Here is a 27,381-nt window from a genome sequence, read left to right as displayed (position 1 = left end):
CTATACTTCTATATACCTGTTATAGGCGTTCGTACCTCTAAACGATCTGCAGCTCTCGAGGGCGTTTGCTTTTTAATTGATAAATCGGGACAACCGGAGCGGCGAGATCGTATTTCGGCGTGGTGGCTGCTGCTGTTGGTGCAGTCTTCTATTTATCAGTTATCATGCGACGGTGGATACGACGTAGGCATCGTATATATATATATGTATGTATAAGTGCCGGTCGGATTTCAAGCGCATATTGTCTAATAAATAGCATCTACGACAAATAATATACTACATAAGTACCATGTACGATAATACGTATGATATAATATATGTGTACAACAGAGCTCGTTTGCGATATAATACTACTATATACATGCTGAAACTTTCGCGAGATCATATAAATATAGTACGTTCAAAATAATAATAATAATAATAATAATATATCTTAGAGCGTATAATATTATAGTGAAATTATTAACCATAAACGTGTGGTTCAGTGTCGGCCTCTATATGTATAATATGTCATTGAACGCTCGTTTTTGCTTGCGTTAAAACGTTAAGTTTGCTTTTAATTATTTCAAGTGGGACTCAATGTTTTCCTCCTAAAGCCATGTAGGTAGGTACTGATGTTTACATTGCTATAGTCAATCGGTCGGAAACGCGTTAAACATAATATAACTGTATTCCGCGTGGGCATCTCATAATATTATATTAAATTAATATTGTTTTGAAGACCAATCAAACTATATTATCGAGTTGGAATAATAAACGCGCGCCGAGAATGTTTGAAACGCGAAAAACAACAAAAGCATTAGACGGTTCTAAAGTTGTTTTTACATTTTTAATGCCTATTTATCATAATCCTCATAAATTCCGACGCAGCACTTGGCGAATGAAGGATCCACACACAGACACGCATACACACACGCACATACGAACACCCGTGTACTGTGTACACTCATACGACGGTATAAATAATACGACGTGTGTTTCGACGGGGTCATACTATTATCTTTATTGAAATCCCCGTGGTTCCAAATTAAGTGTAGATCCGATGAGCAAACGGAAACACCCCACCGGGGTCGGAATTGTGGCGACGGTGTGGTGGCGGCGGTGGTACTGATGATGATGGTCGTACGGTGGAGTGGGAGGTCGGGGGGGTTGGAAAAGCCGCAGAAGCAGTTGTATATACGCGGCTTTTATTATGTGCATTATTTATTGCGCTCAATAGGAAACATTCATCACAGGGCCCCCAAGAACTTTGCCGAGTTTAATGAAACTTTTCAGACCCAAGTCGGCTGAGGTTGCGGGGTCGCGGAGTTGTGGGGCAGGGCCGGGGACTCGGGAGCCAGCCAGCCAACAGTATTTCTAGCCAGCTCTGGTGCGCCGTACAGTAACTATATTATAATATGAGGCGCGGAAAACAATAATAATAAGAAAAAAACAACAACAACGGAAAAAAGTGAAAAAAAAATGAGAAACAAACGAAACAATCATTTTTCTTTGGTCGTGTTCTCCCCGTTGCCGTTGGATTAGGGCGGTGAGAGGAGAAGGAGGGAAAATAACTGAAAAACCCGCAGCAGACAACTATATTGGTAGAGGTAGCTGGTAAGTATATTATTATATATATTATAGTGTAAATTCCGGAATAAATTGACGGCTATATAATATGCGTGCCGATGTTTGTTCGTTTGCTTGTTATTATGCCTACGCGCGTTCATCGAAAAAGAAAACCACAATGTATCATACATAAGTATACTATATATTATTATTATTACACACACGCGTGCATAATATGTGCAGTGAGAACACTTGAATATTATACGTACCTACTATACGAATATCGAGATTAACTTAGTTCCGTACTAGTTTAACAACGACATAAACTCCAAAGTTCTGCCGACCGTTCCCGGCAACGTACGAAACATTATAATATACATAAATACATGTAATATAATATAATTGCATAATATTACCTATATAATACGTCATATACGTCGACATAATTAAAATATATAACATAATTATTATAATGTGTATAAATAATATAGGCCTTTACCCGTGTGTAGGCACTTCAAACGAGATAATATACGTGCCTATTACGATTGTGCATTTATTTACATGATATATATATATATATATATATATATATTATATATACTATATGTAGTTCCGTTTAGGTTATTGTCATACTACGTACATAATAATATAGTCTGTATTAGAAAAACTTGCGTCGGCAAAACGTTTCCCGAGGACTTGTCGTTACTATATTATTTTGGCGAACGAACATTTTTCAAATCTCTATGAAAATAAATAATACGAGGATTAACGTCGACGTGTTTTGTATTGCAGTTGGCTATAGAGAGAGGTACCATTGAACAGGAAATACAATTAATGATATCTATATATAAATAAATAATAACTGGGTTAAAAATCGTAAAAAGTCCGTGTTCTGTCATGCGCAACACGGCGAAAAAAAAATATTGCATAATAATTACACGGAGTAATAGGTATGGGTTGGTACAAATATTTAAGTTGTAAATTATTAAAGTGAAACACCTCCTAATACCGGACACTCTCGATCTCGATCCAATATTAGGAATATTCAGAGTGTTCGGGTTATAAAAATAGTCTGTTTGTTCTCTCTCTCTCAAAAAAAGAAGAATTTAATGTGAAAAAATAGTTGTTTACCTTAAATTTATAATATATTATAATCAAACAAATTGACATTGACTCATTGCCATTTCAATTTATTTATTCATTTTTCCTATAATGTATACGATCGAACTTAAATCCTTCTGGATCAATATTGACGTGTACCATGAATGTTTTTTTTTATTCAAATAAAAAACAAAATCAATATTTGTGGCCTAAAAAAATCGATAAATTATACCTATCAAAGGCCACACCAGTATATACAAGATGATTAATTCTAAAATTCTACCTATTATAGCTAGAAGAAAATTCAAGTGAATGAAATTTTTGAAATCCGAAGGCAATGCGACATAATATATTATATGTATATGTATAGAAATCTTAATAAATAAAAAAAAATGCATGCTGGCAATCTGAGGATCCGATGCGAAGCATAACAACTTTATAATTGATATATTATTATAATGTACAACGTCGTTCGCAAAAATGATAATATAATATTATAATTTATAGTATCGAAATTCGACTAATGTGCGTGTGGGCCAATAATAATATAGTACGTCGTCGCCGTGTACAATATTTTAATAAGCCGCAAACTCTAAAAACCCGGACGGAGGACAAAGTTTCACCGCGGGTGGTGTCGGGTGAGCCGCGCCGTATTCGTGGCAAATAAATAATATCGTGTTCGGTCCGTATTATCCGAATTCTAGCGGATAGGTATTTACGGGCCGACGAGGAACTGATCTGCGCCGCCATTTTGAGTTAGGCTAGTTGGTTTTGGTGTGGTATTTACGCGAACAAAAGTAAAAGGCATTTTCTTTTCCCGACACAACTGAATACATTTTTGAGCAGCAGCTAGACAGCCGGGGGACTTTCGGCGTCCACAAAGTTTTCTAAAAGAAAAAACTTATTAATATAACATTCTTCATACGTCTCTCGCTCCAACGTCCCTGTAATGGTATAGTCCAATGGCAATTTATTTCCATCCCGAGTTTTTACCGTCTCTCTGCGAATTGTCTGGTTCCGATGATATCGACCCGACGACGCACGGACGACTGATCAGAGAAAAACTTTCAGCCCGGAAGAACGCAAAACAAATAATTAAACCGGATTTCTATTCGAAAGACCCATCGTCTCTGTCAATTTAACTCATACGATACTTTATACATACACTTTCCGACATACGTTAGAGCCGAGTCGCAATAGTACATTTCACGTATAGACCTCAAAATCAAATACACTATAAGCATTTCGTTCTTGGAAAATAAAATCGTATTTTATCCGTATACCACACCACTCAAATTGTAATTCCATAGGTATTAATATACTTATTTATAGTTTGTAATATTTTCGTTTTTTATACGAAAGAATATTATAAAATACTGCACTGTATAATAATAATAATAATGGCATTATTATACGTTTCAAATGTTGTGTTGTTTTTGTAATTAATAAAATCGATTTAATGACGATGTTATAATTATAACAACGATTTTTGGACGAATTCATCTCGCCACGGTATTATGTATTACTTAACTTTTGTTAAACTTTTAAGATAGGTCTTTCTATTGTGTATACTCCTAATTACGAAACACATCAACAATCATTAGAGTACCTACCTAACAAAAGAACCATTCAATGTAATAATCGTGAATTTATATTTAATATTAATGTTGTATAACTGAACAAAAGCTCGAGGGCAATTATTATTGTTGTGTACGGTTTTCAGTAGTATTGTTTAAATGTTTGATTTCGTATCGATTGGCCTTAATATAAATAATTTAATCCAAAAATAATTACAAATTACAATATAAGCTCGTATACCTATCCACTTGGTCGATTAAATGAAAATTATTAACGCTTTTTAAACAAGTATAAATCATGTTCTGTACTTGTATAGGAAGTTATTTTTATTTTTGATAAATAGCATTTTGTTTTTTTAATTTTTGATTTTCATTAAAAATTATAATGCTTATTATAATAACAATCTACGATTCGTAGACTACGAATATATTATAATGTCAGCAACTACTCTCTTAGATTAGGTATAACGAAGTTAAAGCATCTTTCTCAATTAATTACTGTGGAAAAGACTTTCTGGAAATGAATTTTTATGACAGCGAAAAAACTTTTAACTGAGGGTCCGTATAGAAAATATGACGAGAAAATTGCTCTTCAATGAAACACTCGTGTATGTACCTACTCTGTTTGAAGTAATATCGTGGATCCTGCTCGACGACGTGCTTTATGGCGTGACACTTCGTATACACTCTCATACATTTCTGTTACACTCATATAATAAACGCATGTGTGTGTGTGTGTGCTTATGTTATTTTCCTACCAGAGCCGACAACTGATGAGAGCCCTAAAAACGTTTTGACAAAACATTAAACGCAAAGAGAGTATAGATATCTCTCGTCGGACATACACTTCAGTCTATAAGCAAGTGCTTCTTAGGTTTATAGAGTAGTGTTGTAGATTGTCACTTGCGAAAATGCTGAACGCTTGCAACGGTTTCACGAAAGCGTAATAAAAAAAAAAAAAAACCCCCCGTGTACCATGAACAACAGTGCTGGCTATAAATAACGTAATTTTGTAATATAATCGACACATATAATACAACAATCGCCTAGTAATTACCGAACGGCCATTAAACGCACTTTGTACGGGCCGTGAAACGTTTAAGTATTTAAATTTAACTGTGACCCTAATAATCGGTGCGGATCGAAATCGAGAACGACTTCCACAATATTTTACGACATACGTATTTGGCACTACGCGTGGAAATAAATAAATAATACTAATATATATATGCATATTATATTGTGTAATGTATAAACGAGGCCTTTATCCTAAGACACTATGACTATAGGAATGCGTTCGAGCCAACTACTTAAAAACATTTACTCGGTCAGTCGTACAAAGATCAATTATTGTTCAGCAGTATTGTTGCGTACCTATTTCGTCTGTATTTCCGTATAGTTTGAATCGAAATTAGATTTACATAAAAGTTATTCGTTTCGAACAAAATATTATGATATAATATAGTCACCTTGAGCCAGATAAAAATATAATATGTAACGTCGATTATTTTTAAGCCCATAGTGCCACGCGTTGTACTCGGACGTTTTGGGTGAAAGCGCTGCGCAGGTATATATACGTGTAAACTTCAGGTTAAGTATTGATCAAGCATTAATCTTGACCGGCTACCGCCATTAATGGCCGGACATCGTCCGACAAAGAACAATATCGACGACGACGCACTACCCACACAACAATAATATGCGATTTTTCAACGGGCAGATTAACGGATGGTTGTTGGATTCCTTTAAATTATATAGACGACCGATTTCGGTTTGTAATGGCGGGCCACCGTATTACTAAAGACCGAAAGCACTCGAAACGGGCGCAGCTCTCGAACCCGCGTATATATAGTTAACGGTGGCTAATCGACGTCCGTCAAAGTCTTCAGGCGTATATAAAACGGCAGTCTCGGTCACTGTGCGATTTGTCAGCGGTCGATTCCCTCTGATCTCGCCCCTCCCCCTCCCAAAAATAATTCACAAAATTATTTCAAACATACGTCCGCGTATAGTGAGATGTTTAAGTTGCTGCACTGTTCCGCGTAACGCGAACCCGAGACGATTTATCCCGCGGAACGCCGTGGCCGAATACATTGGTATAAGGATCTCAATACTATAGAACGAAATATTATCATCTTTAATATTTTATTACGTGAGCCATCAGACTGCAATTGTAGCCCAAAATACAAGTAACGGTAGAAATAAAAGATCACTGTGGTTAGGTTAAAGCATACGACACGACACATTGATATTGTTATGAATAAATCGATTATGGTATTATTGGTATTTAAAACTTTAATAATGTGTACGTTAGCGATGACGTCACGATAAAAACTGACCCTGATGGGTACCTACGTCTGCTTTTTTTTTGGCGGATATTGGCCACTGGAAAATACAAACAAGTGGACAGCGTGACGTATCACACATCTTGGCAGAGAACACGATAGTATTATACCAGTGGTACAGTTTTTAGTCATGATACGGATATCCAGGTCGTCGGGCTGTGGTTATCCTCCTCGTCACGACGGTTAACTAGAAACGACATTGTTATACCGTTCGAAAACTTGCTCGCCTGGGGAGCCATCAGCTCGAATATTGTGCAGGTATTATATGATCTCGTTTTGGAAACGTCTACTCTAGTTTTTATAGTGCACTGGGCTTCTGCCGAGAATACGCGTTTTCAGCTACAGTATTTCTAATGCAAACACGACAAGGCAATCCCTTGATAATTATCAGCGGTGGTGCAGAGTTACCGACATTGGTACAACGACTATAATATTATATACCTATACTTACTATCGTTACCTTGTTATCTATAATACATAATCCCTACGTGTGTATAAAACCTGTGGGTTACGGTAGTAACTAAAAAATAAAAACAAAGCGTATCTATTAGGATCGAAAAGACTGCTCGTTTCACGAAATCAAACACATATAATAATCCGTGTCTATAGAAACGTCGTTGAAAAAAAATAAATTATAAAAAGTGCAACACATATTATTGTAACAGACTTTTAGAGTTTTTCTGAACGAATTGCCCAGTGTCGAACCCTAATAAAACTATACTTAACTCGATAAAATAAATTTATCATGCAATTCATCAGCTATTGATTGCGTGATAATATTATAATACTATATTCAAACGTACAACGACTCTGCGTAATAATTTAGTCGCCCTTATCGTCCAAAGAACATATAATATAATGTGTAAGTAACTTGTCGAACTATATTGTTATCGATACCTGACACGCAAGTTGTGTGCATGCGTGCGGTATGTGAGAAAAAGAGGGAAAGAATGACAGAATGAGAGAGAAAAAGAATGTGTCAGAGAGAGAGAGAGAGAGAGAGATTATATGATTGAGACAAACTGACAGCCTGTGTGTGTAGGGTTCATTTTAATCGCCGTCAGTTACAGACATGGGTCACTTGTTGAAGGGCAATAATATGTTTGCGAGGTGTTAATACCGTTTCGACCAATGTTTCATCGGATTTTAAAACAATAACTCGTAAGAGAATGTATATAATATAGGTAGATAAAACATAAATTGTGTCGAAACAGTCAACATTATACTTAAAAATATATTTTAGCACGCACTATTGCGCATTTTAACCTATTGGTATAATGGACCCATACGCCATTATCGTTTGATAAAAAAAAAATCTTGTCCGTAGTATTGTTGACACATTTTTTTTTGAAATGTGTCGCGTTAAATTGACATATCCTTTCAAAATTACTAGCACGTCACAAATATATGTCAAGCGTTTGAAGTTTTATTCAAAATCACGTTAAAATACTGATGGCCTCGACTTCAGACTCATCCTGTTCCCTACACCACATTCATCTGGGGTTCAACATAATCAGCTTATTGATTCAAATGGATTATAATATATGTACGTACCTACAATATGCGCACATATAGCGTTCAAGCCGTATAAACGAATTAAACCGTTTTGAATTTTGTCAAAAGCGAGGTTTAAGCTCAATTAGATTTCTACGTTGAATCGACCTCGTTTAAAATAGGATGCGAGCTGTGGGGAAGGGAATTGAACAAAACGGCTCCTTTGAAGACCTTTATGACAAAATGTCACTCCTTTGAAATACATGGAAACGAGAACCTTTTAATAATTCGTCACTGAAAACGTTTAATGACGCCCTTTTGAACCCTTTCCCTTCGGGGCAAATCCTCCTGTGAGCAGACCCGTTGTACTTAGGATCTATGTACCATGGTTAAAGTGAAAATTGGCGTGATAATGACAAGCAAAGCCATTATACGTTTATTCCTAAAAAAAAAATTAATTAAACTGACAATAATTTGTACTTGATATCGATATTAAACTTATTGTAATAATTGGAACTTAAAATTTCACAATAATTTTGATTTATGTTGATCACCTTAATACAGTGTAATATAACAATAACAAAAATGTTGAAAATGTGTCTTGTTTACTTATTGAACCATACAGCAGTAAATAATAAAAACGATATTTAAAAACCACAAGACTAGAAATTATTTTAATCAGATACTCAGATTAGATCCATTGTTAAGCCTCAGGTTCGTTAAAAAATAACTAGTTTGAAGCACTAAAAATGCGTTATTTTAAAATGTGTATGTATTTAATATACATATAAGTTACTCAGCATAATTATAGACAAGTTACGTCATAAAAACTGATATATTTTTATATCAGTATTAATACTATATTAAGGTATATTGAATCTATCGTTACTTAGAAGGCTTTGCAACGTTATTTTGTTAGTGAATCAAATGAAATATTTTTATGGAAAATTCGTACTAATTAAAATGTTTTGACTAATATTGTAATACAATGAAAATTACATAGGTACAATCCGTTTCTGTACCACTTTGGATTATTATTATTATTACGGGAAATAATATTCATACTTGCATGACACGTATAAAATCGAATTCAGTCATCAGCCTTAATCACATTATAAAACGATTCCGTTATACGAAAACATTAGCGAATAATAGAGTTATCATGGTCGTCTAAAGTTATCATTATACACTGTTGCAAGCAGTATAAGAGGGATGATATTTTTTTCGTTAATTTTATATGTATTTAATATTTCAGCGGTGTACCGCTATTGCATAAAAAATCATTAGCTGCTTTGACAACAACAACAATAATAATTATTTGATTCGTCCCGACGACGTCCTACCCCCATTATTATAATTACATTAAAAACGGGTAAAATGTATTCGGTTTAATCGATTCGACCGAATTTCCCATAATATTTTATATTTCACCCCCGACTGCGGGTATTTTCTCGAGTGGTGTGAAATGGAATCGCCGCGGCCGACCCGTCTGTAGCCGATGCTGGACGAATCGGAAAACTGCGCCGCTTTCCCCAGCGAAAAACGCTAAACAGCTGGTAGAGGGAACACGAAACGAGTATATAGTCTCGTATTATTATACATTGTGCGTGTATATAATAATAATAATAATATAATACCGTAGCGCGTATAAGCGTCCGGCCAGTTAGTTTGTGTGTGCCGCACGGCCCGACTATACCTATATAGTTGTAAGCTTAAGGGTAAACAATGTTTTTCGGCCTGACGAACCGTAATTATTAATTATTCAGGGCCGCCGACCGTGAATATCGTTGTGAACACAACACGTTATTATTATTACGGTGGTATCGCCGCTATGATAAAGGCTGTGGTGGATGGTGAAAACAGAAGAGCCAGAGGGACAGATGCAGATGCAGAGACAGAGAGAGAGAGAGAGAATGTGTCTCTCACTGAAACTTCATAGACTCGCCCGACCGTTCATCGCATCCCGAAACTTTAAAATTTATCGTCGGCCAATTATTTATTATTTAAATTTGTATAAAAAATAATAATTTTAACACGCAATATTATTATAATCGTCTTGACGATTAGCTAAATGATTTTTTTTTTTAAATTGATGAATTAGGTCATTCGAAGACAATAGAATAATATGATTAATAATTAGATACAGTTTAAAGGTCGTTCGATGTCATAGACCGAAAATAATGATACAGATGGATTGACCGGCAGGTCGTACTCACACAAGCGAGTGGATCGTTTTTTTCGTTGTTGCACTTATAATTCTACCTACGTATCAAATATCAACGAACTAACTAAACCCTTGTAATAACCCTCTGGATAATCGTAAGCAGTAACAGGTAGTGATATTTAATGATCATTTATACCTTTATGATATTATTATGTCAGAAAATCAATTTCCTACCAATTCCATTTTTTGAATTTTTAATATCGTTTTATTCTAATAGAAAGTAAATTACATTTTCAAAAATCAAGAATTAATATAGTTCAGTAGTGAGCAAATTTTTATGTAATAGATAAATCTAATATAGTTATGCATCTAACTGTTTTTAATATTTGATAGAAGTATTCAATACTATAAAACTAGATTAAATACTTTAGTTATGTTATAAATTGGAAAATTCTTCCTGATATTGATAATTAAAAAAAAAATCAGTTAGAATTCATGAGGCCCTAAAAATATCTATGTTATGAAATAAAATATATTACGAAAATTATACGAGTTCAATTTTTGTGAATGAACATTTTATTAAAAACGAAAATGTGAAATGTACCTATAACATTATAGAGTGGTTTTTTAAATTAAAATATAATACATGTTAACATTTTTGGGAATGAGAGCAGTTGTTTTTGTGTAAAATAAATTATTTGTACGAGATCTCCCATTAAGTAATTAAATAACGTTATATAGTTATTGTAATTAAAGTAACAAGTAACAACATAATAACGTAATAGTAATAAGAAGGTATATGTTATAAACTTTTGAATGTTAAAACAATGATTTCCATCAACAACAACATCAATTTAAATCTAGTTAAGTATTTTGTTTTCTGTATCGAAATGCTTTAATAGTTTTTGTAAAATTTTATAACGAATAGAATATTTTTGAACACGTAAGAAACTAATATTGATCGAAAAAAATTCTATGAAATAATATCTATGGCGTAGAAAATAAAAGTTTAGAAAGTTAAAGACTATATTATATGGACTATATATGTACGAGTTGTTACATCATTTCATAATACTGACATTTTACACAACAAAATAAACATTATTGAAAAACTTTTCAATCCATCAAAGTTGTGTAAATATTATAAGTATATATTATTATTATTATTATATGTTTGGTTAATATGAATAGGTTTCTAGTTATTTTTAGGGTGATGATTATAATGTTCAATATAATATACTAATAATATTATTTTTTTTATTGATCTTTATAATATATAACTGGGCAACAAGGGTCATTAGTTAATCTCTTAAAACAAATACTAATTACAATTTTTACTTATTAATATTATTATCTATTCAACTTTTTAAAAATAAAAAAAAAAAAAATTAAATTATGACAAATGAATAGCATAATGTGTGTTTTCACATTAACGCTTGTTATTAAGAGACGAAAATTATTTATAAATCATACATTATGTATGATAGTGACGGACAAATCAAAAAATGTAATAATGCTACACGAAAATCGATTTAAAAAAATGTGTACCTACATAATATTTGTGTAACGCATTTATCGACCCGAAATCGAGCAGAATCGTAATTGAAATATATACGTTGCACTTGAGGTCACGCCACGTCGTGTAATAAGAATGAATGTGAACGATATTGTTATATATTTTTTATACATAATAATGTATTATTATTATTACTACGTTATATAGATACGCTGTAATAAACGATATAGCAGTAATTTTATTCATGACGTCCCGGCAAATCATACTAAATAATAATATAATATTTTGTCATGCGAATATTGTGTTTACACGTTTATAACAATAATGTAAATAATAATAATATGTATATTTATGTTTGTATTTTACACGTTACATGTCATTTTTATAATATAACATAACGCACGCTATATGTTGTCACTAAAAGCCTACTGCTGCATGGGCCGAACGAAAGTGGTGGTGGGTGGTGGGCTGATGGAGAACGACGGGAAGAGTACAAATGATGCAAGTTGTAAGCTGATATTATTAAATTTATTATAGAATAAATAATATAATATGTATAAGGATCAAATATGTATATTGCGCAATCGTAGTTGTCACTCGGACTATATTCTTTTGGTGAGAAGTACGCCGTGATAGTTTCCGATAATATGATCATAGAAGAAAATATGGATGGTTGGGGGAGAGAACTAGGAAAAACTTGAAGATTTTAAAAACATCGCAATTTATGAAAAATTTTCATTTCCACACAAAAATCTTCAGTCGATTCAAAATCTAAAACACCATTTACGCTCATGATTATTATACTCATAATTTATTAACACCGACAGTCCATAAGAATCGTTCGCCAACCGGTTATTAGGATTATTATTATTATTTATTATTATTATTATTATATATATATATATGTATATGTATATGCACACATAAAATATCCTTATAATAATTATATTAGAGTCGTGTCTGTTGCAGTGTCGACACCAAGCGAGACGATTACCAGCACTGTGGTGGCGTTACAAACGGGGTCCCAAGCGCACAGGTGGGGGGGGGGAGACTGTAAGTCAAAATGATTACGGCCAAAGTCATTTCCGTGATAGTGAGAGCCACAAGGGTGGTGAGGGTGAAAACTAGAACACCCGCTGATCGCGAGCCCGAGACGTGTATTCATAATATTGCTGCTAGCAGGTGTTATTATAATATATACCTAATGATATAATAATACAATAATTATAATCATATTAAAATAGTTGCTTGGTGTGGCGCTATCGTACGCTCAAATGCAAAAACGCTCCGAAAGTACGTACACTGGGCGATGTTCTTAGCTCCCGGATGGGTGACCAACCGGGTTCTTAGCAACAAATTCTCGTCACGTATACAACAAGTGTTCCAAACCAATCATCTCCTTCCTAAAAACAGCTAATAACTATAGCTGTCGTGCTTATGAACAATAATAAAAAAATAATAATATTAAAATACTCATATTATATAACTCGTTGTGTTGCACTTTTATACGATTCGTATATAAAATATATTTCGATGTTAGCAATCGTGTTTTGCCCACGGGTGGCATATTAAATATTATTGTTTGAACGTCTCACTTATATACGCTTATATTGTTCATGTCTTTAAGTAAATACACATAAACGTGTATGTGTCTGTATAAACGTTAAATATTATAATATAATGGCCATAGAATTATTTAATCACGTGAAAATAATGTCTCCGTTGTTAATACAACAATATTTTAATAATAGTTACCGGACTTTTCCTCTGTTCATTTTTACCGTCGACAACGAACACAATTATTTGTTTTGCATAATTAAAAAAGACACTTGAGTATAAAACATACTTGTATATTGAGTTATTGAACGGTTAGAGTACAATAGAGTGTGTAGGTATATACATCATACATAAATACATTGAAATTTCCCTCTTTTGTGTGATGTATATTACATATATATATATATATATCGATCAATCGTTAGGTTTTAATAAGCGTCGGTACATAAAATGCGTTTTATGTAGATCAAGTTCTAAAATAACATAGATAATAATTAAGTCATTAACGAAATTTCAATATCTCTGAATGATGACAATTATTTATTAGTTTGTTCCCGTTTTAATGCTCTTAACATATAATATCCCAATTTGTATATTGAGATTTGAAAAATAATAATAATAATAAAAGTGACAAGCTAATTATCAACAATGAGTTGGTATTTTTATAAGAATATAGGATTGGTAAAAATAATCTTTATTAAAAATCCATCTTGCAGGTGTACGGTTTTATTAAGCTTTTTTTTAAAAAATAAAATCAAAATTACCTGGACTATTGTTATTAATTAATTTATATTTATTGTATTTTGAATTTTGTATTATTTAAAAAAGTTAAAACTTTGATATTTAATTTGTTTATAGTCTTAATATTGTTCTTAATTATAATACATACACAAACACACACGCATATATATATATATAATAGTGTATACTATATAGTATGCATGTAATAATAATATTTAAAACAATTTAAAAACAAATCAAAATACTTTATAAAAAGAAGCATACATCTTTGTTTTTTTTCAAATATCCTCAAAGTTTTTTAGTATTGGTATTGATGACAAAAATTCGATTGGTGTTTTTTTAGGTTGTTACCCTGTTGCATTATGAAAAAAAGTTGTAGAACCAACTCACACACCTTAACACGACTATACTATAGGTACATATACGCGCGTAGTATACGGAGATGGATGGTGACCATATTTTTCGGCAAAAAGCGATCGAAAACGGAAATGCAGACCGAGACGGAGCTGAAGCGATGGTGTAGTATAGGAAACGCCGATACGAGTTACCAGTTTAAAAATGACGTCGTATATAATATACACTGTGGAATTATTTTATTTATTATCGTTTGTTGCTGTTTTCTTTTTTTCCATTTTTCGTTTCACTGCGTCCCCTGCCCCTCCATACAACACACACACACACACACACATACATATCACCAAAACGCGCATTTCGACAATTGCAGCGGGTAATACAGAAATCCGACGATTGATTTTCACCGTTTTTCGCTATAAATCGGTCCTTCGGCACCGACTCCCCTAACTTCACCATAAATACAACACACAAACGCGCATGAGTTCTACATATACACACACACACTTGCAGAAAATAATATACCACTGATGGAGGGGGTGACGGTGGCAGGGATGATCCTCCACCACTCGCGCTGTATATTGTGCGTGTATATAGAGTGATAAAAAAGCAATCTAGAGCTTTGTTCCACCGCTGCCGACCCAACGAGGCGAACCCTTCCACTCACATCGCCTCCTCCCCCAACACATACACAACCACCTCCACCGCCGGGTGGTGAGCCATTGTTTCGCGTAAGGTAATTGTGTTATTTTCGACTCTCGTATATATATATATACTAATATATATATAAGTACACATTTTACACACACACACACACAAACACATATATATATATATTGTTCACCCCTACATTAATGGAGAGAACAAGCAGTGCCGCGCTGCACCGTCCGGCGTCCGTGCGATATTATTATTATGGTAATAAGAAGCGCACAGCGAAAAAGAAGAGGAAATTATACTTTGTAAATTAAGTGTCAACTACCACTGAAGATGTTGTTATTGTCTGCACAGTATATTTAATATTATAAACATATATATATATATACACAAGTACATTGCATCGGTGTGCAAAAAAGTCGAGAGGGTAGTATATATCGTATACTTAGAACGTATACCTACTATACATTATTATATATCATAATACACCTAGCTACGTCTTAATATTACATGCAATTTTATGTGTAGATAGGCAGGTAGATAACACGGCGCAGAGGTGAAAAACTTCGAAGGCACAGTGTTTATTAAGTTTTTATTATAATTATTATTTTTTCGAAACAGTATGGTAGTGGGTGTATGCGAGCAGCGAAAAAAAAATAATAGCAAGTGACGCGTTTTATAAAAATTAATATAGCGAAGCCTGCTGATGCTGTTGCCGCTACTTCCATCTCACTCGAGGTGATTTCGAAATATTTAATAATGATGAAAATATGTCGGGCATTTTCTATTATAACGACGACACCATTCCCTTCTCGAGGAATTTGACGAGCTGCTAATTTTCGGCAAATGGATGCGCCACTATTCGTGTTACCATAATATTAAAAAATGAACTCCCGGAGGTGTTTGAATAATGAAAAAGAGGGCATTCTTTAAAGCGCACATCATGTAGGCCACGGTATAGGCCATAAGGTATAGTATAAGCAGAGCGAACACAGGGTTATATCATATTATTAAATTCATAACTAATAATATGTAATAATCATTGCGTCAACCGTAACGAATTTGATTGGTTGAAAAATATACATAAAAACATACATTATGTACAAAAAATAATAAGGTTAGTTCGGTTAGGTTAGGTTAATTTGAGAACAATAATATATGATATTAAAATATTTCACACATAAAATTTCTGATTCCAAAAATAGTATAACATTCTCACACTTACAGATAGTTTTATACGAATTAATAATAATGTTTAAATGTCAATGCATTTGCTTCATCAAAAATAAGAGGAAATACCTATGGTAATTACGTAAATATTAAAATAAGCAATACGAATTGAAATTAACGGAATACCTAGTCGGATTTTTAAAAATGGATATTAATTTTATTCCACAATTTGAAATGTATCCTAATTTATTTTAGTGTCACAAGGATGATTAAATATAAAATTAATAAGTTTATTCTCAAACAATATCATATTATAAAATTGTTATTTAAAACATTCCTTTGTTTAGTAACAAAAATTAACAATGGTAAAAATATAAGTTTAGAAATACTTATTTTTCAAACGACTCAACGGTTTAAATTATTAAATTTAATATTTGCTTTTATAATATAGTATCAATGAAAAAAATATTTCTAGATTTTTAACTTAATTTAAAACATTTTAAATTTGGTACATACTTATCCAAATTGACATATCAGGTTTCCAATGATAAAAAAAACTACGAATACAGTTATACCATAGCCAATTAATAGGCACAAACACTTTAAATTAGCATATTAGGCTGAACAAAATAAATTTAACTTTAAACGTGATGATAAAATACTTTTGAAATATAAAACTATTTTATGAAAAAACGTAAGACATAATTTTTAGTAGGATGATACATTTTATCATTATGATTTCTTACGTTTATAATCAACGAGTTGAATAATTTTTCATGAAAGAAAGTTTCCAAAAATACGCGTGTAGTTTCTTATGTTTTATTACCTAGGTATTAAAGTTTTTTTTAGATATGACATTTTTTTTCATTCATTAATGTTTTTATATACTAATATAATAAACATAATAATATATAATAATATAATAAAATTAATATATATTTTATAATTTTTTTAGGGTGGTAAATTTGAAGTTAATTTTATTAAATAGAATACGATCAGGTTCTAATGAAAATAATAAAATAGTATTTATCGTATAAAAGAAATCAGATTTATTTTTAAATTATTTAATGTTAAACATCTTAAACACAATATTTCTTTATTTTATTTTTTTTGCATGATAATTGTTAAAATTGCTTGCGCTTGATTTATTTTTTTTAAATAACAATAATTATTTAGTTTTATAAAGTTTTTATTGATTTCCAAAAGCTTGGTAACAATGGTAACAATTAAAAAAAATATATATATTTATAATTTGGAAAAATGGTAAATAATTAAAAGGAAAGCGTTTTTACAACGATTGGCTGAATTATCTAATCCAATGATTTGGACCGTAGGCGAATTGGACAAGTTTAATTTCGCAAGTAATTTATTTTGACGTTATTTATAGTACGATATAGAATATCATTATTGCCTACGGTTTATTTAAAAATTGAACTATTTTTTGTGCAATACAGTTAATAACATTAAATTATTATTTATTTAACTAATAAATGAGAATTAGTTTCGAATTGCCATGTTCTTAATATATGATTTAACGTTCTAGTTTGGAGTTTGGAGTTGGAACATAAATTATTTTTGTAAAACCACTCATAATTCATTCAAAGTATTAGGTAGTAAAATGGTCTGCAGTGTGTTACTTTTGGAATTTTTTTTTCCGTAAAATTATTACTATTAAAAATCATACCCAACATTATAAAATCAACAATTCCTTCGTCGTTGGTACATAAATGAATAATATGCTAACCATATATACAATTCAATTGGCTGATTCTTAACTTTTTTAAATTATTGGACTAATGGCGTACATACATAGTTGGCCTTTCTTATGTATTTATTTATTTTTATTAAGCTCTTTTGTATAGAATAAAAAGTACCCAGCCCGGGATCGAATGCAACCATTTTCTGATTTTACTAGATTTTCTTTCACATAAAAAGCACCTCAGCAACCTTTTTTTTTAACAATCCTAGAAAGTACATTCTTGTTTTATGGTATGACTTGAATGCACGATATTAATATTTATAACGTCACTGTAGTTCCCGGAAAGTTTATGTCCAATTACATTCCTGGGTTACCTTACATGTACGTCAACTCGGAGAAGTTTCTTCAATCTTATATAGCGAATAGCGATTCTGTTGAACTAACAATGCTAATTTGATTCAATAAATGAGTTAATACGGCGTGGTTAAGGTCGGTTTTAAAATTTATAACCCAATAATGATCGAATAAAACTCAAAAGCCTTTGGAAATCAAATTTCTATATACCTATAAACGCATTTAAACCAAAATATATTACCTGATTGCCTCGTATAATATTTTAACATGCGTAAACGCTTTGTTAAATGCAATTTTGTTTGAAGCGATCAACGTTTGAATGATTTTTAAGTTAAAACCACACGAATTTCAGTATGTTCGAAATATTGAATAAAAGAAAATAATAATTCGCACATGAAAAATAAATTACAGAAAGTACAATACTTACAGTATTTACAGCCGTCATGTCTTTCACCTTGGAACCGGCGCCAACATATGTTGCTAAATCGTCTTCAATCTGAAACATTTTATAAATAAATATTTGAATAAATGATACAAAACTCATAAAATAAAAATTTTAGTAGTAGGTATTTATTAAATAAAATTATATAAATAATAATGGTATTATTTGAAATATTGAAAATTTGATAATTTTTTCTTAAACCAACGTCAAAAATGTGTGTATTTCATAATTGCGGAATACATAAAATAACAAATCAGCTTTATTACGACTATACTATAACTGCAATATTTCATAATTCATGAATATTTACCAATAGGGTCTGAAGTAATTTGGTATGTGATGAAAAAAAAACCCTAGGTATTTCAAAGCCAAATGCTAATTGCACCAGTAGAGTTTACATGATAGCGACTTGATAGTTATTTATATTCTACAAACATTCATATATGCAGTCGATATAGGCACTGGGAATGGAAAAGTGATGATTACCGTCGACTATGCATGCAAATTCAACCAATTTGAGTTAGTGACTCACAAAAATACATTTTCATATCCATCATGCAAATTTTTTTTTGTAAATCCAAGTAGTTAATTCCGACCAAAATGTCGTAAGTTTACAATGTACTTAAAATTTCCCTCTATATTTAAAAACTACACAGAGAAAAATCGTTTTTTTCAATACGTCTATTGGGTATATTAAAATGTAAATTCAATATTATATCAACCAAATATTATGCAAATGAAAAATAATTAATCCCAATTCCCAAGTCGAATTAAACTGCATGCATTTAGTTAATAAACATAGTCATGGTAGAAATCATTATCTTTTCGACGACAGTAAAATGAATGCAATATCTTTCACTATAATTTAGTGGAATCGTGTAACGCGTCACACTAAATAGAATTAGAATAATCTTTACAGATGATGCAAAACATAATATTGAATATTAAATTTGAATTTATTGCTATTGAACTATATAACATGTGGATAACTTGATAATATTATTATTACCTAACACTATCTCGCGATTACGCATTTACTGTAGTGTGGATAATTTATTTAAACGATTATCCATCTATATATAAAATTTCGGGCGCCTTTGTCTCGAAAATCACTACCGCTCTCGTATGCGAGCGCCCAGCCTTAAAGTAAACCCCAGCCGGATGTAAAACGCGTTCTATAAACTATCTTTATTAACTTATATACCTTAAAATATCTGCTCACGCTTACACCAATATTCTAGGTAATTTATGCCTGACGTCTTAAACGTAATATAATTATACCAGTAAAAGGTATAAGAAAGTTGTACAAACAGAGAGAGGGTTAAGTAAATGTTCCGAATAAATGGGTTTATGAATAATAGATAAAATGTTCTTCAGACTTTTGTAACAGTTTATATAGCTTAAATCTTCCGCATACTAAGACCAAAAAGTTTAAGGAATTAGAGCATTTCGTATGTATGTACAATGTGCATATTATTATAATTATTGCTATACCTACCAATAACACGTACGTTGAAATACAAACAGTCTAATGGAGTGGTAATTATATATTGTTAGGTTCTCATCAAGACACGCCAGTTTCTGTAGAGAAGGGTTATTGTCAGTGTCTTTTTATACTTATTTTATCAAGTGTTCCAATTCCCGACACCCATTCCCATCCCTTCCCAACGATCGCTAACAAAAGATACACCATGCTACAGCTGTATAATATTGTACGAGTACACTCGACTTACACGATGACATCAATTAGTACTTTTTCGCTTTCACACATTTTTTTCTCCTCCTCCCGCCACTACCACTATTTCGCGTTGTTGCTTTACATTATTTAAACTACCACTTCCGACCTCGTCATACTTGCATCCCTATCCACTGCCAACACCACTTGAGACCATGTTATTATTACGAAATAGTCCAATGTAAGTCCAACAGGTATTGCGTGCGCTCTTCGTCGGTGTGAACAGGTGTGAACGTGCCTAAGTGCGTTTTTTCCACGGCTTCATTGTCCTTATTTTCTGATGGTAAACAACCGCACTACAAATCGCCTCCAACCCCTTACCCCCGTCTACCTCCAACGAGCTACCCTGCAGCGGTGAGCTACGGTAATGATAATTTTCCCTGTCACCAATAACACTTAACGCGCGTGCGACGACGGCGGCGGCGGCAGCGGTAGAAGCGCCGCGCAATGTATACACTTAACGACTGCTAAGTACCCTCTCGTGATGGCGACGGGTAAGATATAATTTTTAAATGGCACGTAAAACAATATACTATATACATAAATATATATATATATATGAAAAAAAAAAAAATGAAAATGTGTTCATTATGACAAGGAAATCTAGGGAAACGTTCAAAGTTATTGTGTTTCGCAACATTACGCATATTATACACGTACCTATAATGTTATATTTTTTCGGTACTCATACTCTACATATTAATAATATCGTCTTGAAAGTCTAGTTTGTATATCTACATGAAATTCTCAGGTAACTTAACATAAAAGATTGTGAAAACGTCGTGAATGTATTTTTTTTGCTTACCACTGTGATGTAAAACACAAGTCATCGTCACTGTGCTAAAATTAAAACTATTGTTCAACGATATGTTCAATGAATCGTGTAGTACCACTAATATCAGACATTATCTTGAATCTTAATTAATAATTATTATAGTTTACTTAATTTTTAATGGACAGGATTTTAATGTTTTATTTGTATTAAGCACCTATATAGTTATAACTTATCATATTAAACCAGGGATATAACAATGATTCTATTTATCTAAATTTTTTCTGGAAAATATATTTCAAGCACATTATTTGTAAATCAAATAGAAAAATATTTGATACAAATATTGTAAAATATATGTGACCGTTACTATGCTTATCATTAGGGTTCGGGATTTCTCGCACTTACAATAATTATCGAAATATATATATATATATATGCAGTAAAAACATCAAAATATGCTGCTAATTTTTAATTTAATTTTTAAAAAAACACATAAAGTATATTATTATTTATTAATTACTATAATAAAAATCTGAAAATTAGGTAGGTACTTAATGTAATAAAAATAATTTTTACACGGGCTACTCATCTGTATCGTCTTCAAGTTCATGTCATCAGAAATAATGTAAGTGTCATGATATGATTAACGAACGAACATGTACTGCTTTTCATTTTATCGTACAATTCATACCCGGCTAATAAATGATTACTTAGGAGAGTTTGAATTTATATTTGTTTCATGATAAATCTGTAGGAGTATAGGATTCATTAGGTTTTACCACAACTATACAATAATTTCAATATTGGCGATAAAAAGATTGATTATTAAGCGATAAAGAGATTATCATCGTAAACAGACGTACGTGTGTTATATATAACAAACTATACGATCATACAATAAATTATGATTTTTCCCGACAATTTTACGTTTATAAAAATATAAAAATGTGAAATTTTCCAAATATACCAAAAATTGCTCAAATAAGCGCTTTTCTTAAAATATGACGAACTATGTAAAAATATTCAAATTCAAACTTAGTATTTAATCTCGTCATTTCATAAAATAAATTTATAACTCACTTAGAATAGACTACGACCACTACAAAAAAACATGCAATTGCAAGAAGTCCCAAACCCTGCTTATCATTATAATATTAACCTAACTAAACAAAAATACTTGATATTAGCATTTCAATAAAATACCTACAATCTACACACCATGAAATAATTTTCATAGTTGGTACCTATGTTTAAACATTAGTTAACCTTTTGATATTTATCCTCTACAAGAAAAATCTTGTACCTACTACCTACCATATACCGGGTGATTCTTTTATCATTGAACACTCATTATTTCAAAAATTATTAATGTTTTTCAAAATATTTTTTTACATGGTTTCAAGTTGTTAAAAAACCAACGTTTTTATTAAAAAATTATATTTTTAAATATTTTTTTAAGTTTTATACTTTTTTGAATGATAACATAGAGATTTAATTTCATATTCCAAAGCAGAATATTTTTCTAAGTATTTTGATTCATAAAAATCGAATTTAGGGTTAGTAGTTTTTGAGTTATAAGTATTTAAAGTTTAGATTGTCAGAGGGAAGTGGTACGGGGTTACCCCGCAAAATGTTTGTCCACTACTCAGCTTGTCTAAACTTTAAATACATATAACTCATAAACTACTCATCCTAAATTCGATTTTTATGAATCAAAATACTTAGAAAAATATTCTGCTTTGGAATATGAAATTAAAACTCTATGTTATCATTCAAAAAAGTAAAAAACTTAAAAAAATATTTAAAAATATAATTTTTTAATAAAAACGTTGGTTTTTTAACATCTCGAAACTATGTAAAATAATATTTTCAAAAACATTAATAATTTTTGAAATAATGAGTGTTCAATGATAAAAGAATCACCCGGTATAGGTACGTTTTTGTTAATAAGTAATCATGGCAACGAAAACCCAACAAGAAATCGGAAACAAAGACAGAAAAACTGCTATTTGAAATTATTATATGATTATTGATTTTACGAAACTCGATTTAAGGATCGTTAATTTTGAAATGTTATTTGACTGTGTCATAATAATTTGCCTACAATTTAACTAAAAAAAATAAACATGAATAATAGTCAGGTACGGCAGGTACACATTTTTTAAGCTACTACCATTAAATACTTAATTTAATAAAAAAATATATCCATAGTTAGAAGTTATTACTAATTATGTTAATCTGTACACATTAAATAGTCTTGCTTAATATTGTATTAGTTAATTACTATGCCAGCTAAGATTCTAATCAAATATCATTATGGTCCAATTGATTATTTTCTCGTATATTAAACCAACAACGGTGAAGTCGACACAAAAATCCAAAGGAGAGATAAAACATTTAATAACGATATAATATGTGTAGGATGTTCGGAGACAAGATGATAAATTTGTCTTTGATTTTTATTTGTTTCGAAGTTATTTCATACACACCGTAATTTCACATTTATGAGCAAACTTTTTTCCACTACCCGTTACTCACTCGATAACACTTCGGGCCCAAAAACACACTGTAATAATATAGTATGATGTCGTTACACCACATACGGTAACTATGGTTACGTGACCTGGTATAACTCAGGAATAACCACCATATTATAGTTACTTTGTGATAAGATCGGTATAATCATACATAATACAAAGCCATCCGGATGAAATTCCCGGGCATATAGAGTCCAGCGCAGGACTGAAGCGCTAATTAATTAAAGCCGTTGTGGCAATGATCGAATGAGTGAAAAAAAAAAACAAATAACGGATCTGGTCTGATATCAATATGTATAATATTGTAATTATTTTAATGTACCTATACATAACTCTAATTAACCTATATGTATGTATTATATTATATTTCATATTATTTATAAAACCATTAAATTCACGACCAGTTAGCCACGTACGATATTAAAGAAAAAGTTTCTAAATATTATTAAATTCTCTTTACCTAGAAATTATGTCGCTGCGATAGGTTTTGAGCATGGTTTCTAGTTTCTAACTAACAGTTAATGATCAGAAGAGGATACCTTAAATCAAACAAAAGCACCTACACAGCTTAAACGAAAATTAAGGAGGGAAGTTTAGAAATACATTTGAAAGAGACCGAAAACTTTGAATTGATAATTAGGAACTTCTTGGAGATACGCGATGGTAGTTTTTAATTTACGCTTTTAGTAATATACGCGTATATTAAAAACAATGGAAATTAAAAAGTTTAACTTAAGTAACTTAATTCATGTAAATAATACAGAAAATAATAGATACAAAACCATCAGCACAACTGTTGTAGTAATATAAATCATTACAAATTGGTTGTTTAACATTTCATTATCGTATGTACATAAACATTTTTGATTTGAATAATATTGTGTACTGTCTAGGTGTATAGTGTAATTAAAATATAACTTTATTAATGATGGCAACTGGTAACATGTTTATAAAATTTTATTCCTTTTAATTTTTTTTTTATATTAAAATAATATTATTCTAATAAAACTTTAATCTCTCTGTAACACGAAGATATTTTTTTACTATTAATAGTATTTAGTACTGTATTGATCACAATGCTAATTCCTGGCATCTAATACTACTGCATTAAAAGCAAACAGTAGAATGAAATTATTAATAACGCTAATTATGTTAGTAAGTAAGTAAGTAAATAAGTAAGCGATAATTATATGGTCTCCATCACTACATCTTACGGTATATTGAGTTGTACTAGTTTATTGTTTTTAAGAAGGAATAATAATTTTAAATATAACTGTGAATGTTATTATACACGTTAATTTTTCTGTCTTACATAATACTTATTACTTGGTAGGTACTTACAATTTCTATATTTTTACAAAAAATCTTTTGATTTAATATGTTTGTTATATTTCTATAACTATATAATATATCTTTCTCTTAAAATATCTGATCTGATTATTTATAAAATATGTACTTTCTCAGATACTCGTGTAATATTTCTATTGAAATAATTCTTATCATGATTCATTATACGATACTCTAAATGTATGATGCAAACAATTTTATCCAATTCAAACAAACGGTTATAATCATTCCAAGTATAATAATATGATGAATTATTATGTTAAGACAAAAAAAACTAAGCTATCGTCTACGTTTTGTTAAAAATAACTTGACCATACGTATGTGTACGTTATACAAATACATCATGACATGTTAATATAATTTACACGATGAGTAAATTAAGAATGAAAAATCCTGATTTATAAAATGACTTCCTGTTGAAAATTCTACGTTGTTTTTTTATCAAGGTCAATTTTATATTTCGGTGTGTAGTTCTTAAGCTGTCACATTGCTGTCGACGAGCAGAGAATTTTCAACAGAGACTCAAATTATTCCGAAACCGTATATCCTGAATGACCAGACTTCTGTTTGAGAAAAAAATAAAATATGAAAAAAGTAGCAATAGTGGTTTTGTTTTTAGAATATTGTCGGCTTACGTCCAAAATCTACGTCTCTTATACCTAGTGTAGTAGTGTCTCGATGTGAAGGACAAAAATATCGAATAGTAGTTTTTGATATATTATGAAAATTGTAGGAGGTACAAACGAACTTATCTTGGAAATAGTAACAAAGATAATATATAAATAAATGTTTTTTTTTTTTTTTACTTTAGCTGAATAATTATTCATATTATACTTGTTTATGATCTTCGAAATAATTTGTAGCACATTCATAAAATAATATTATTTTTATTATATGTTTTTCTAGAAAAATCAAGAAAAAAATCCATACAAAAGAATAATAATTATGATAAGTAGGATTACCTGGTATATGAGTATACTCATAGATTGTTGAACTCAATTTAAAGTTATTTTTCATTAAGTACATAAAAGCAATATTGGAATGAACATTATGTATTTTAGTTAAAATAATTACAGCGCAATAGTTTAATAACTAAAACATTTTACAAACATTTTAACTATAGTCGATTCCCAATATTTATCGACGTCGATTTAAGTTAATTGCGCCTACTCGTTTTACTGCATTAGGGTATCAGGTAATTTTACACTTACGAACGATGCGGTAATCAATGAAACTTCATAAACGCACTTTCCTTGATCAATAATCACTATAACGATGGTTTGTTCTAATTGACAGACAAAATGACGATTAATTTTGGCATGAGAGAATAAAAAGCTGACGCGTTCACGCTAATTTTTCATTTTTTTTTTTTTTGTTTGTTTCGGCGTCAAGGCCACTATTTGCCGTCGACACAATGCGTCACGTTCGTATCGTGGACGTGATACACAAACAATTGTGTTAATTTAAAACGCTCGAGGGGCTCAAATTTCGTGAAAGTAACAAGATTAAAGTGACGTGGAGAAGAGTGGAAATGGGGTGAGTGAGTACGCTCTGGCAGTAATAATGAGATAAGACAAGTCATTAAATTCGTTGCACACAGCTAAGCGACGGATAAAAGGGACATATATGTATGTGAGTGTATTCTAAAATGACACGAGTAGTTAAATTGCGACCATCGTTGACTCCTTAAATTGAACTCACGAACCTGGTTTAAATATACACAATAAAAACATTATATTATTTCAAAGTACAGCAATTAATTTGCTATTCGTACCTAATAGAAGTAAAAAATAAAAATAAAACTGAAAAATTTACATGTTTTTTCAATTATTTAAATCTTAATCGAGATTTACCACTCTTTGCGAGTTGTCACTATTTGTCGCGTAGTGGTAACGCAATTAAAGACACTTTTTAAGGGTTGGTTTGTCAATTGAGAAACAAATTAAAGTGGTGTCTAAAACAGCTAATTAGAGTTAAGAACTGAATAGTTAATCATCGTCGTATAAAAAAAAAAAATAGTTTTTGTTTTATTCTTTATCCAACACTATGTATTTAACATAACAAATAAAAGTTTTGAAACAGTAATATCATGCCATTATACACTAAAAATGTTCATAATTATGAAAACATAAAAACGTTAGAAAAAACAAGGTATCAAAAGCTACGACAATTCTCTATAAAAAGCAAAGATACGTCATAATACATTAAATGCCTACGCTAAATTAAATTTAGAACTCTAAACGTATGTGGAAGCAATTAGTATTTACTAGTACA

At 31.2% G+C, this 27,381-nt stretch overlaps 1 protein-coding gene across 3 annotated transcripts in view; it reads right to left on the bottom strand.

Annotated features, from left to right (window-relative positions):
* Positions 1-27,381, bottom strand: part of LOC107164382 (uncharacterized) — a 277,547-nt gene that overhangs the window by 222,326 nt on the left and 27,840 nt on the right. For all 3 annotated transcript variants that reach the window (XM_089228629.1, XM_089228631.1, XM_089228630.1), the window contains exon 2: positions 18,699-18,767. In XM_089228629.1, coding sequence (XP_089084755.1) covers positions 18,699-18,716 — 18 coding nt within the window. In that variant the 5' untranslated portion in view covers positions 18,717-18,767. The remainder of the gene's footprint in view (positions 1-18,698; positions 18,768-27,381) is intronic.

Source organism: Diuraphis noxia, unplaced genomic scaffold, assembly GCF_037042655.1.
Source record: "Diuraphis noxia isolate RWA-SAM2 unplaced genomic scaffold, SU_Dnox_SAM2 contig0005, whole genome shotgun sequence".
Classification (NCBI taxonomy): Eukaryota; Metazoa; Arthropoda; class Insecta; order Hemiptera; family Aphididae; genus Diuraphis; species Diuraphis noxia.
This window is presented reverse-complemented; position numbering and strand designations above follow the sequence as displayed.